Source organism: Panthera uncia, chromosome A2 (genome assembly GCF_023721935.1).
Source record: "Panthera uncia isolate 11264 chromosome A2, Puncia_PCG_1.0, whole genome shotgun sequence".
NCBI classification, from domain to species: domain Eukaryota; kingdom Metazoa; phylum Chordata; class Mammalia; order Carnivora; family Felidae; genus Panthera; species Panthera uncia.
The window spans coordinates 162,230,650-162,245,440 of NC_064816.1; the positions used below are offsets into that span (position 1 = coordinate 162,230,650).

Consider the following 14,791-nt stretch of genomic DNA (forward strand, 5'->3'; position numbering starts at 1 on the left):
GCTTCACAATCTTGATGCTACTGTAAGTAACTTTTCAGAATTTTAATATCTAATTGTTTGTGGTTATATAGAAAAATATAATTGATTTTTGTACATTGACTTTGTATTCTATGGCATTACTATGCTCACTTACTAGTTTTAGTAGCTTTTTTGGTAGATTCCACCAAATTTTCTGCAAAGGTGGTCATGTAATCTGCATGCCTTTTATTTTTTTCTTACTTTATTGCACTAGCTAAAACCCCCAGTACTGAAGAGGCAAGAGCAGACCTCCTTGCCGAATTCCAGATTTTAGGTAGAAAGCATTCAGTCCTTCCTCATTCAGTGTGATGTTAGTTGTAGATTTCTACCATGAATTGATGATGACTTTTGTCAAATGCTTTTTCTGCATCTTTTAAGACTATCATACAATTTTCCTTTTTCTTGTTAATATGGTGAGTTACACTGACTAATTTTCATATGTAAACAATCTCCTTATATCATCATGTATTATGCTTTTTCATATAATGTTGGATTTGCTTGCTAAAATTTATCTATAATTTTTACTTCTATATTTCTGAGGAATAATGATCTAAAGCTTTCTTTTCCTTTATCTTTCTTTGTATGATTTCAATCCTTTGATATTTATTATTTTATGGTCCAGCACACGATCTATATTGGTAAATATTCTATGTATACTTGAAAATAATGTATATTCAGCAGTTTTTAGATACTATCATTCTATCAATATCAGTCAGGTTAAGTTGTTGATGGTATTGTTCAAATCTTCTATATCCTTAATGTTATTTTACCTATTTGTATAAGAAGTTACTGAGAGAGGAGAGTTAAAATCTCTAAAAATGATTGTAGACTTGCATAATTCTCTTTTTAGTATTCTTGCATTTTTGCTTTATGTATTTGAAGTGCTGACATTAGGCTCATAGAAAAGATTTTATGTCATTTTAATGAATTGATCATTCGGTTGTTATAAAATGCTCTATCTCTGATAATGCTAATTGTCTTGAAGTGTACTGTGATTAATATTAACATCATCACAGCAGCTTTCTGATATTTAGAGTTTCCATTGTGTATATTTTCCATGCTTTTACTTCCAACTTATGTATGTCTTTCTAATATCATGTGTTTTGGCTTTAGTAGAACATAGTTATCTGTTTTCTGTTTTTATTAATTTGAACATCTCTGGGGGTGCCTGAGTGGCTCATTTGGTTAAGTGTCTAACTTTTGGTTTCAGCTCAGGTCATGATCTCTCTGTGTCAGCACAGAGCTTGTTTGGGATTCTCTCCCTCTCTCTCTGCCCCTCCCCTGCTCATGTGCATGTGCACTCCCACTCTCTCTCTCTCAAAATAAATAAATGAGTTTTTTAAAAAGTTAAAAAAAATTGAACATCTCTGCTTTTCATTTGGAGGGCTTAATCCACGTCTATGCTACAATTATCCGTATGGCTGGAGTTAAGTCAACTTTCTTGATATTTGTTTGATAGCCCGCAAGGTGGCAAAAACGTCTGCACAGCAGCGTTGAAAACATCTGATTATGTATTTCCTGTGTTTTATCCAGTCTCTGTTTATTAGAGAGAGGACACTGGACAGAAAAAATAACAAGTTCTAGGTTCTCGTGCAGTCTTTAATACGGAGAACCATCTATCTCAACACAGAAGAAAAAAGCCTAAGCCCAAAATGCCACCAAGTGCTCATGTTCTGAATCAGCTCGTTACTGTTGTGCTGGAGTGGCCGCATGGCAGGGGGGCCACAGGGTCCAGCACCCCACCCGGGACGCGTGTGAGGGAGAGGCCTGCCCGGATGAACCACAGTGTGTGGCCATCTTGCCGGGGGCGGTTAAGGACTATGCGAGTCGTGCTCGGCAGACAGAGTCAGACGGATGGAGTGTGTGGGGATGCGAGCGCCAGACCCTCTCTCCTGAGATGGATGCCGGTCGTCCTGTGCCTCCGAGGGCCCCAGGGTAGAGTCACAGGCACTGACCCCACAGCCTCAGGGCTCTGGAAGGTCACACTCTCGTGCAGAATGGGGAGGCCTGTCCAGATGCTCGGGGTCAGAGTCGCCAGGTAAGTGAGCCGGGGCTGGACGGACTCTGCTGCAAATCCCGCTGACCAGCGTTTGGGGGCTACAGACTCAACCCCCCCAACCTCAGGCCCAATAGGACACTGGGCGGCTCTGGCAGAGTCACTCACCCACCTGGGGGGGGTCACACCCCCAGCCCCAGCTCTGCCACGGCTCCCCTGCCCCCAACACTGCCGGCATAGACCACGTGACAGTCTCAGAGTCCCTGATGTCACACTCTTAGGTTACCCCACAGCAGGTGCGGACAGCAAGGCAGTATGGCAGAGGACCCAGGCCGTCCATGCCTGTCCTTGTCCGAGGAGCAACAACTTCTGTTCTAAACTGACGGTCATCCCAGCGTGTAGCTGAGTGAGGAGATGGCCACGCAGGAGGGGAAACATGGTGCTGGGTTCAGGATGAGCATGAGGCCCCGCGGCACCGGCGGGCGCCTGATGAAGCTTTGCCAACACCCTGGGCTCCAGCTTGTGTGCCTTCCTGCTCCGTTTCTGTCCCCGGCACAGAAGGCCGCAGACTGGTTAGGGACGGGCGCCGCTTCCCAGAGAAACGTCGGCAGGTTGCTTTCAAGCTTCTCCTGGGTCTCGGGAACTTGTAAGGACCGTCTTGCCCTTCCTGCCTCCACAACCATCTCTGGGTCCCACACCCAGGGACGCGACGCAACGTCTCCATTACAGAAGCCAAGGCTGAGCATGAGGCTTCATGTTCCTTTTGATAAAGACACATCGGGGGACAAAGGAGGAGGACAAACGAGTGATCTCACATTTGTGTGTATTCCAGTCTCCCATCCTCGGGACTGGGAGAAGCTGGTTTCCCCAGCACTGCGGAGTAAGTCAACAGGTGAGTCGCTCGGGCTCTGGGCGCTCTGCGGGGCTGGGCACCCAGAGCTCAGCTGCGGTCTCCTCGGGAGACAGGGCTCCCGCAAGAACCAGCAGGCGGTTTCCAGACCTACATTCACGGTGTTTCTGCAGACAGGTTAGGACTAACAATGGCCTGACTCAAGCCTTTGCTGTGACCTCTATGTGCATTGTCTCGCTTCTCCTCACAGTGACTCTAGGACCGTTTTACTGCCCAACTTCACGGCCAAGGACCCGAGGGCAGAGAGGCTGAGTGGCCTCCCCGAGGCCACACGGCACTGGTGGGAACTGGTTCTGAATGCCCTCCAGAGTGTCCAGAATCTCGCCCACCATGTCTGGCCCCCGGCCAACACCCAGGAAAAGGTCCTTGACAATTGTACCTCTCACTCCACGGTATCCAGCTGAGCATCTGGCTCATAGAAAGTGCTCAGTCTCAATAAATGAATAAAAAATCTTAAGTTCAACATCTAGAAAAAAGTGTTAAGTGGATCCGGCTCAGATGGGGTTACGGCCCACAATGAGAAGCCGGCCAAGGGTCCAGGCGGGAGTGGGACTGGCCGATTGCAGCGTGGGGGCCGCCCTGCATTATCTTACTCTCTCCTGCTAGGGGCTCGTCTGTGAGGACTGAATCCGTTATGGCAAATGCCACGAACTGGGCAAACACATTCCCACGATCCAGGACAGAAATGTGACTGTGCAGGAGCTCCCAGCAGCCTCTCAAAGTGGCCTAGGGGCTCTGGAACCCCATGGCCTCAGCAGGCGCCCTGTGCTAGGACTCCCCACAGGGCCTCTGTATCCCAATGTGACTGTGAAACGAGGGCTGGACAGTGAAGGACCTCGAGGAGGGGCTGACACAAGTAACAGGACCCTAGAGAAGCCCGGACGACAGACGTCCTTTCTCTGGGCTCTGCCCATAAGATGCAGAACTGAACCAACCTTGCACCTCAGCCCACACCTAACTTGACCTCACCTTGCGGGGCCGCAGCACCAGTTCTGACGTGCCCGCTCAGAGTCCACTGCTGTCCTCAGGTGACTCGGGCCTCATCAGCAGTGTGCCCTCGAAAGGACCTTGCATGGGCGCTGCACACAGTCTCAGCCCAGGGCGGGCTTTAATCACTTCAGTGGCTTCTTGACAGGAAAATAATTGAAAAGGGGACACACGTTGCATCCCCCATATTTTCTGGGGAAAATCTTCTGAGGAAACCCCAGCAGAGCCTCAGAGGAAAGGGACCTTCAGTCATGCGTCACTCATAGAAAGGAAAATATGTCAAATCCCAGTGGACATAACTAATGTCCAGCAAAAAAGTGTGCACATCACTGCCAAAACCCAACATGTCCACGATCACCCTGGACTTCAGCACTTTGCCCAAACCCCCTCCTCGGGATGCATGAATGAGGCCCCTGGTTCTGACTGTCCCTGCTCTCTCCAGGTGAGTCAAAATCTGGTAAGTCCAGTTTAACAAGTAGTCATTCTTTTCCATCTAAACAGCTGACATTTGTGATTCTGTCTCTTTAAAATGTCCTTTTGAGCATCTCAGAATGGCTTGAGGGCATGTAGTGTCGGTAGAAAATGAACTTCTACCCAAGAGCACGGCGCCTAGACCCTCCGCACCACACAGGATGCCCACCTAGGGCAGGCGAGCCCAGGATGTAGAGGCTTCCTGAGAGGCAGGCCTGGCAGTGTGACCCCAGCACAGTCCTGGGCTCAAGTGTCCCTTGGGTCCTCTAACCCCAGCACAGTCCCAGGCTCACTAAGCAGGATGGGGGCCCCCCAGGGTCCCCCTGACCCCAGCACAGTCCTGGGCTCACTCACCAGGATGGGGTGTCCCCTAGGTCCCCCTGACCCCAGCACAGTCCCGGGCTCACTCACCAGGATGGGGGCACCCCTGAGTCCCCCTGACCCCAGCACAGTCCCAGGCTCACTCACCAGGATGGGGGCCCCAGGGTCCCCCTGACCCCAGCACAGTCCCGGGCTCACTCAGCAGGATGGGAGCACCCCTGGGCTCCCCTGACCCCAGCACAGTCCCGGGCTCACTCACCAGGACAGCAGGCTCCCCTGGGCCCCCCTGACCCCAACCAAATTCAGGGTCCCGGTTCTGCTCCCTCACAACTGAGCGTCCACTGCTGTAAAGGCGGTAAAGGAGGAAACACCCTCTTTGCTGCCTGTAGGTGCCCTATCTGTATTTGATGGTGGCTTTCTAGAGCGCCCGAGCCTGCTCCAAGGAAGACATCCTGAAGACCTTCACCCCTAAGGGTCCTGGACTGCTGACTGGCTCCGTGTGGACGGTGGGTGGGCAGCCACTGCTGGAGTGTTGTGTGCACCTCTGAGCAGGGTCCAGGAGCATTCTCTGCACACGCCCTGACCGTCCCTGTGCCACATACTAGTCCGGGACTCAGGAGAGAAACCAGGAAATGCCAAAGACTCACACTGGAGAAAAGGGCACGTGGCAGGTGAAAGACACCCTCCCAGACCACGGAGCTCCGAGGCTCACCTGGGCTGACGGCCTGTTGTGCTTTGTGCGGAGGCGCACGTCTGGGGCAACAGCCCGGGACAGGGCCTCCAGATATGGCAGGTAGCGCTGGACAGCCCTGGCCAGACCACCGTCGTCCTCCAGACTGGACCTCCTGTCCTCATCCACACTCTGCTTCGAGGTTCTGAAACACACAAGAAAACTATGAGCCAGTCGCACATTTGTTTATGTCAATTAGCTGCCTGGCCCTCTGCTCCGCATGACAGAAATGCGGGACGACCCTGGAGGCTGAGCAAGGACACGGGTCTCAGGGCCAGAGGGTGAGGCCCGCCTCCTTGACGCACATTAGCCTTGAACTTGAATCTCTCAGGCGCCCCCCCGAGCCTGGTGTCCTGACGCGTCTCCGAGCCACCGTGGGCACTTGATGAGGGGCCCCTGGAGAGGTCAACGCGGCCTCTCTGAGCACCGGGGGTGGGAGGCAAAGGCCAGCAGACGGAAAGCAGCCAGGACTTGCTGCAAGGCCGATCCTAGGAGCAGAGGGCGGGGCTATGCGGCGGGCCCGCAACACGAGAGGCTCACGTGGAAGGGGGTCTGAGGTCTGGGAAGTGGAACAGGCTGGGGAGGAAGGAACACAGGCAGAGGAGGCAAAGGCAAAACCAAGAGCCGAGAACGGGTCTGAGGCCCGAGCCCCGGCTGCCGCGAGTGCAGGCCGAGGCAGTGGAACCGAGAGCCGACCTCGTTACAGACAGGGCAGGTGGGTGTCCCACAGGCGAAGGCTGCTCTCCCCCAGCGACATACAGTAGAAAGAGCCCTGAAATCAAGCCCTCCCTGGTCTCACCGCACCCCAACGCCTCAGCAAACACCCCACATACATGACTGTTCAGATGCAGGGAGCACCTGCCGATGGCTCGCTGCTCACGGCTGCAGAAGAGTGACCCAGAGGTGCCCTCCTGACTCCCGGGGCCCACGAGCGTGCTGGGTCCCAGGGCACAGATGGCACTAGACCCGTGGTCAGCTGACTCTGAGATGGGGGCCTGATCCTGGGTTACCCCGGAGCCCCAGTGTGGCCGCAGGTCCTTAACAGAGGGCGAGGAGGTGGAAGGCGGTGGCGGAGTGATGAGGTGCAGGATGACCTCCAGGAAGGCGGGGAAGAGCGCAAAAGGGAGGAAACAATTCCAGCCCGGCCCTCTTGAAGGGGCCGCCCTGCGACACCACAGGCCTTGGCTCAGGGAGGCCCAGGCTGAGCTTGTGACCCAGGGAACTGCGAGGTGACAGGCGGTCACCGTGTAAGCCACGAGGTCGGTGGTGATCTGTCACAGCAGGAAACTGACGCAGTGCCAAACATTTCTACGCTGGCACTACGGAAGAGCCACGTACGCATCACCATCTGTGTGTGCGGTCCACGCCAGGCACACAGGTTTGCAGCAGGAATGACCGAGAGAAGCTTTCTGCCTTCTTTCCACGTGGCAGGAGACACAAATGGGGCTTGTTCTGAAGCTAGACGCTGCTTCACGCCCGAGTGCCGGCCAGCAAGGCCGTGGCTGTGTCCAGGAGGGGAGGCCAGGACGAGGCCGGAAATGCAGGCTGACCGATCCAGCACGGATGTGAGAGGCGAGGGGGCAACCGCTGGACTCATGCTCAAAGTCATTAAGAGAACGACCAACTGCCCAGCAGACAGAGGCGTTCTGCACAGGCTGCGCATGACCAGAACCAGAGGCACAGAGGAAGCGACCGGGTAGCACCCCTACCGGCAGGAAGTCAGGGTCACGGGCCTCAACCCATCCAGGAAACTCATCTGGCCCCTCAGTGGCCTCCTGTCCGGATCAGCCCCCAGTCCTCCCATTACCCGCAGCCTCCCAGAGCCCTGGCTCTGGAGAGCTGACCTCTGTGCCCACCCATCTCACAGCCTGGACCCGCCGACCGGAACTTCCCAGCCCGCTGACGGCCCTGCTTTGAGCAAAGCAGCCGCCCCCAAAGGGCCACGACGCACCCTGAATGGGGCAGGAGACTAAGCAGCAAGCTCTCTCTTCAGAGACCCCTCTGTGTCGCTGAACTCTCTGATGCCCTGATCCCTGCGAGGAGCTTGTCTGACGATGAGCTCTAACACTGGCACCGTGTATAACGTGGAGAGGCTGAGAACCTCCCAGACCATCAAGTCCAGGTTCCCTCTCCTTAGAAGCTACCTGCCAGTCTGTTTTTCCTCCCACATCACGCTGTCTGCGGCCGGCTTCGCTGCGCCCACTGACACATCTCTGCCAACGGCAACATCACCCACCTGTGCCCCGGCCGTAGCCCACAGGGCTCACTTCTCTTCTCCCTCGTCTCTGTTCCTCACTCACACATCACACACTCCTTCGGGCCGACCCAGAGACCCCCCAAACCCGTCCACGTCCCCCTCATGTAAGTCACGAGCAGCCGTGCGTGATGGCCCCGGGGGGCCTCTCCCCTCCGTCACCTGGAAGCCATGGGGGCCTCTGGAAAAGTTCACCAGGTCACACCACTAACTGGTAAAAGCCCCAATCACACTCCACTTCCCTGGACATTCACTCACCTCATAGCTCAGAAACTCCCTCCCAGCCACATCCAACCCGAGGTGTGTTCCACTCATTGCTTATTACATTACCTTCAATTCTTTGTAGCTTTTATTACTGACTGAAATGACCTTCTTTATTTCATATGTACTTTTTGTTGCTACATATCCTCTCACTAGAATGAAAGCTGCTTGAGGGAAGGGGTCGTGTTTCTCTATATTCTTCACGTTCTCTGCTCCAAAGCCCCGAATTTACGCAGAGCCTAACTCAGCAGGCACTGAAAGAGTACGTGTTGACTGAAAGAAAGAACTTGGATACAGACGGTAAATTCTGGGTCGATGCAGAGTTAGCCCAAAACGCTCACATTTCACATTACTAACCTGTTAAATGACACCTTTCCTGTGCAACCTAAAAACTATCACCCAAAGTGAATTCAAGATAACAAAAGTGATCATTGTGGTGTAGTGGGGGGGGGGGGGGTCGTGATCAAATTACTTTTCTTTTGAAAGAAAAGTGTCTCATTTTAGATTATAGAAGACATCATACTCCCAGTCTGTTAGGCCTCCTTGACAACCACAAATACTGTTTGTGTAGAAAGAACCAGACACGTTTCCCATGGCAACTGTATATAACCTCAAATTGTGCTCTCTGTAGTGGATGTTCAATAAATGTGGCAGCTGATTTTTGAATAATAAGTAATTATAAGCAATTATAAGCTCTGACATTTACATAGCCACATATGTGGGTGGGTTTTTTTTGCTACTAAATGCATTTGACCTTCATGTAAGTAAATACCGGTTTTTTAAATTTGTATTTTTTTAATTATCTGCCAGAAGTACCCTTGACGTTGAACAAGAATATCCCAGACTGCTGGAAAGCGGGTAGAGCTCACACAATGTCAACATGAGGTTTAGAAAAACAGCACACAGGAAGGGCATAGACTCATCTGCTGTTTTTTCCATTTCTTCCCATCCTTTCTGTGCTGACTTTTGTATTTGGAGAGACTTTGCTTTTAAGTAATCATTTAATTCTCACTTTTATTTGTAAGTGCACCAACTATGAGAAAGTTTTGTGGTAATTCTAGAAATAAGGCATTTTGATATGTAAACAGAATAGCCATCAGTTCTGCAAGCACAGGGTTGAGGCCGTAAGCCACAGGGGCGCCTGGGTGGCTCAGTGGGTTGAGCGTCCGACTTAGGCTCAGGTCATGATCTCACAGTTTATGAGTTCAAGTCCCACATCAGGCTCCATGCTGACAGTGCAGACTGTCAGCATGAGAGAGGCAGAGAGAGTGGCTTGTGCTTTCTCTCTCTCATAAAATGAATAAGCTTAAAAAATTTTAAAAAAGAAAGAAAGGCCATAAACCCAGGAGAAGGGGGAACAGAGCTCAAGGCCTGAGAATGCATCAACTTCCCCCATTCAGGGCCCTGTGTCTACACGTGTCTATATGTCTGTGTTTGTGTGTGTGTGTGTGTGCCTTTCTGGTGCATCCGTGTGTGTGTGTGCATGCCTGTGTGCATCTGTGTGTGTGTCTACCTTTGTGTGTCTGGTCTGTGTATATGTCTTGCAGGCTGGGTGAGGTTGAGTTACAGCAAATAAAATGCTCAATTTGTTAGTAGCCATTTACACTTTTAGTGACCAGGAAGCAGTGTCTTAAGTATTTTACAGAAACATGACAGTTTGTTACTTATATGTGGGTCTTCGGGGTGATTTTGACACACTTCAGGAAATGTATTGGGGTTTTAGGTGGGTGTGTGACTCATTCTAGACTTCCCACTTACAGGAATGGAGAACAGGATCCTGGCTAGGTTTTTCACATAGAAATTCTGGTTTTCAAGAATGGATCATTAATGTTGGTGTGGTATTTGTACATATTTCATAAAAACTAGGACTTACAGAAAATCCTCTTGTTTGCGTTTAATTGCCTCAATTGACAAAGTTGTCCTGCTTTTATTTCTGATGCCTTTTCAAGCTACACCATAGTGAACCTCACAGGTGATAAGGACTTCATGGTACTTTGACCTCAAACCATGGCTGGCATCTCCTCGGCCATTATTGAAGGGAGGAAATATGTTCTATGACGTCGACATGTATTTTAACTGAAGTCGATTCACTTCTCTGGCAGTTTGTCTTTCTCCGTCACGAATTGCTAACCTCGTAAAAGTGCCTTTCGGTTGTCTTGTTCATCCTCCTGGAATGTCTGTTGCCAGTGGGTTTGTCTGTGATGCTGTAATATGTTACAGTGAAGAGTCTGCCGTCACTACGCGGGGCAAGCCTGGAGCAGCGAACTTGCAAATGGGCTTAGCCTGGCATTCAGCTCGAAGTCGGTCAAAACTTTGTAAGTATACATTTTCCACTTCTAAAAGATCAAACACACTTTACATTTAGGACTCCAGTATTCTCTTTCTCACATGCATGCACAGACCTTCAGGCTCCAAATAATGTAAGATTTAGAATGTAAGATTTTAGAATAATGTAAAATTTAGAAAATTTGCTAAAAAAAAAAAAAAAAAAAAAAAAAAAGCCCAGACTAGGAACGAAATCTTTACAGGGAGCAGGCAGTGAGCCTTGTTCTCACTCCTTTCGCGTGAGTCGTGGTAGCTACTGAGAAACCACCTTTTCACTCTTCACGTAGAAGCCTCGTGACCACCTGACACAATGCTCCCGGGCAGTCTTGTGTGACTCACCAGAGCTCCACACAGGCCGCGGGCCTCCTGCTCACCTCCTCTGGCTCTCAGGAGAACCAGCAAAGGGCAGGCTCAGATTCCTGCATTCTCAGTGACCCCTCACGCTTCCCCTCCATTCCTTACGTCCGGCATCTAATTACTGATGGGCCTACTTTCTGGGTTTCACATGCAGTGCTTACTGTGGGCAGCACAGAAGCAGGGCTGGGCTTCCTGAAGGTGATTCTAAACCATCCAGGCAAGTTAATCTCTCTGAAGGTTAATTGTCTTGTATGAAGCATGCCAAGTATATCTCACTGGCCTGTTGTGGATACTGACAAATCTATCAAGTGTAGAATGCTCTAGAAATGCCCTATGGAATGAAGAAAGTGAGGAAGGATTCTTGGTCGGTGTGGTTACCCACATAATAGTTCAAAGTGTCAGTAGATCATTCATTCTGTCTTTCCTTCACTGATTCAATACTGACCACATGTCAACCTGGTAAAAGGCACGTGCCACGTGCTGGGGGTCCCTGGGTCAGAAGAAGTGCCTAGAGAGGCGACAGAGGGAAAGAAGGCAGAAGCGTAATAAGGTGGAAGATACCGATTTCTTCACTAATAATGATAGAAACTTGCACTTTAAAAATATCTGCAAACCAAGAAGGTGATGGTCACAACACTACAGACAACAAAAGCAAACAGTTCACACTCCACAGAGGAAATGGGAGCAGGCAGGGACAGCAGGGCCTTCACCGAGCTGTCCAGGGGGCTGCAAAAGTGCCGACTGACGTTCAGGAAATCCACGTGTAAAATAGAGAAAGTCCAAAGGGTGAAATTTTAAAGGACAGCCAGATCAATTAGGCAGCGAATGAAAAAGAAAAAGCAGGAATGGCAATACTAATTTTAGAAAAATGGAATCCAAGACAAAAACCATTAAAGTCAACAAAGGCACCCTTTGGAAGTGACCATGGGTACAGCGATCACCAATAAAGATGTAATGCGGCAGCCTTTATGTGCCCAAAAGTCAGAGCCTCAGTGTTTAAGGGAAATATATTAACAACGAAAGGAAAATTTACAGAAACATTTTTGTCTGAGAAATTTCAGTAAGTCAAATAGAATTAAGGACATATTATAAACTATATAGAATCATCAACTATATGTAAAAAACCTGTGCCCTGCAAATAGTGGGTATGATATCTTTATCCATTGAAAATTAATAACACGATGGTATAAAATAGGCCACAGAGAAAACCTCAAAATCTCCAGAAACTAAAAGCTGAACAGGTCACATTGTCTGACTAAAATGAAATAAACTAAGTGCTAATTTCAAGTTTAAAAACAATATAAACATGAAAAACCAGGCACTAGCTACTTCCAAAAGGTACAAAATTACAGTGACAGATAATTTAGAGCAAAAGCAAACAAGTAGACGTCAGTCACAGGATGGGACGAAAACTATGTCCCAAAGCGAATGCACAAACTTTTGTAATTTCATTACTTTTTTAAAAAATGAGTAAGTAGAAACATGAAAAAAAGTTGAACTCAAGAAGCTTTATAAAAAACAAGTCTAAGGGTTCTGGGATGCTCAGTTAAGCGTCCAGCTCTTGACTTCGGCTCAGGTCACGATCTCACGGTTTGTGAGTTCAAGCCCCACATCGGGGTCTGTGCGGACAGCATGCAGCCTGCTTGGGATTCTCTCTCTCCCTCTCTCTCTGCCCCTCCCCCACTCATGTGTGCACATGCATGCTCTCTCTCCCTCTCAAAGTAAATAAATAACCATTTTAAAGAAAGTAAGTGTAAGGACAGTAAGAAAATCCAAGAGATAAGTAATTTTAAAAATCATGTTAAAAGTGTGAAAAAAAATTATGCTAAAAATGAGAAGAGTGACCACTACCTACATGTTGAATGGATTTTTAAACTATAATCCAATTCTATGTATCACAAGTTAACAAATGTGGAAGTCCCTGTGAAAACGATGATAGCTCTCTGCAAAAATACAAATGCCTCAATTTTACACAAGAGAAACTGTGAGCATATTTTACCAATAGTCTGGGAAGACAATGAAGTGTTATGAGATATACCTACAGAGAAAGATTATTAAAAAGTACGTACACTGGTCAACAGATCATCTCAATGCTAAAGAGAGTTTGCAGAAAGTTTTGAAAAGAGGGAAAAGTACTGTCTGTACTATGGTGACCGTCTGACCGTGACCCTCGCTGCAAGGAGGCGGGAGCCAGACGATGGCAGGAATCCGTGCCTCTATTCTGCTGCTGAGACTGTCTGTCAGGCAGAGTGCCATCAGGAAACAGACTGGACCCTGAAGCAGGATGTCCGTGTAACTGAACAAGGCACTGTTTACAGGACTGAGAGGCACAACAGAGATGACCCTGGCGAACCACCAGACCAACAGGAGGGACGAGACGCGCTGCCCAGGTCCCGCTGCCATCCTGACCCCCTCTTCTCTGCCCTCTAAGCTGGGCTGAATCCCACTGGCCAAACCCAGACCCAGCCTGAGGACACGGGCACCTACTGACACAGCCTAGGAACACCGTCCCTCAGGGGCCAGAGCCAGGAGTGAGACAGACAGGAATGTGGAGAATGTCCCATCAAGTCCTCCGAAAATAGGGCTCTGCTGGTAGAGCTGGGATGATTGGTTTACTTAGGTTCAACACTCTCAAAGACAGAGATTAAAAATCCAGCCTAGAGAGAGCTAAGGGCACTCTGTTGTCATTAGCAACTCTACTGGTGTCATCTACGGTACAGACCAAAAAGATACCTCTACAAGACAGGATACGTGAAAGGTTACTAGCCTCAAATATAAAGGCTCTACACTGAAAGAAACAAAACAGAAAAATAAAAAAATACTTTTCAAATGGGCAAGGATCATGCATAGGAAATCCACAAAGAAGAACATTCCAATCTCTAATATGAATATTTTTAAACTTTTAATCTTATTTATTAAAAAGCAACAAAGATAAGGTGTCGCTTTTCATAATAAAGCTGGCAATTTTTGCAAATGACAATACTGACATTGGTAAGAAGGTGGTCATCCAGGTGTCTGTTCAACAGCCTCACCTCGTCTGCAAACGTAGGTCTTTGGGTGATGCTGTGCTCTGGTCTTTCTCTCACCTCAGCTGTCCAAGGAGTTACCCTTTGCTCATGATGGAGTTCAAGGTTACCTGGCACAGTGCCCCTCATCTTAGTGAAGTTCAATCTTCACTAGGAAGGAAGGAGCAGTGGGCAGCACTGAAATGCCCAAGGGCAATTTAAAGACAAGTGCAAAGAGTATGAAGTCATCTAAAACAAAAATGGAAATTCAAGATAGCTTGACTTTGGTTTTTGGTTGTTTTTTCTTACAGAGAAGTCTTACACACACTCACAGACTCTAATGGCATATTCTCTCTGACAAAGGAGGGCTTCAAGGTTGACAGCTGGGCGCAGGACATAGAAGGACACATTTTCCACCTAAAGAAACTCCTAGTCTGGCTGGAGAAGAGCTAACATGGGAACGTGTTTTCAGTGTGCACAAGTCCTTTACACGTGCTCACTCACCTAATCTCCCTGGATTCGGAAATGAACTTCTTGGTGGCTTAGCTCCTTCACTTATTAGAGGAACGTGAGCTAAAGGCAGATGCCCACGTTTCTGTGTAACTGAGATTTTCCTAACTGAAGTTTCAAATAGTCTCTTTCTTTGGGAAGAAAAAAGGACTTTCCCAACTTCCCTAAGCCTTTGGGAAAGGGCCTTTTCACTTTTTATACACTTGAAGAATATGTAGTTCAATGGCTGAGGGACGAGACAATCCCAGCTGGCTCACTGTGGCCTGTCTGCTTTGGACTAAGTCTCCAACTTCTTGTGTCCCACTTTCCTTCCCTGCAAGGGTACGTGGGAGACTAGGAGCCCTCACGGTGCGCCGCGAGGAGGCGATGAGATGTTGCAGAGTGAAACACTCAGCGCAGCACTGCTAGGCTCTGGCAGTGGGAAAACTTCCAGGATTTAATTTTGCTTTTTGTACTAAAGAGAACATAAATTCTTACTGGGAAATGAGAAATCTTGACTTCTCTGCTTCCAACCAAGGCTCTGAAGATGCAGGGCTTTCCAAGGGTCTTGGGAAAGGGACAGGGCCCTTGGGAGGTCTGTCAACGAGGACAGCCCCTGGCTAGAGGGTTACGCCAACGCATCTGGCTCCACTGGGCTAGGACACAG

General features: G+C 49.0%; 1 protein-coding gene across 7 annotated transcripts in view; it reads right to left on the reverse strand.

Annotated features, from left to right (window-relative positions):
* The window catches only part of PTPRN2 (protein tyrosine phosphatase receptor type N2), an 803,411-nt gene that overhangs the window by 486,739 nt on the left and 301,881 nt on the right, over nt 1–14,791 (reverse strand). For all 7 annotated transcript variants that reach the window (XM_049642198.1, XM_049642197.1, XM_049642193.1 and 4 more), the window contains one exon: nt 5,416–5,578. In XM_049642198.1, the coding sequence (XP_049498155.1) occupies nt 5,416–5,578 (163 nt within the window). The remainder of the gene's footprint in view (nt 1–5,415; nt 5,579–14,791) is intronic.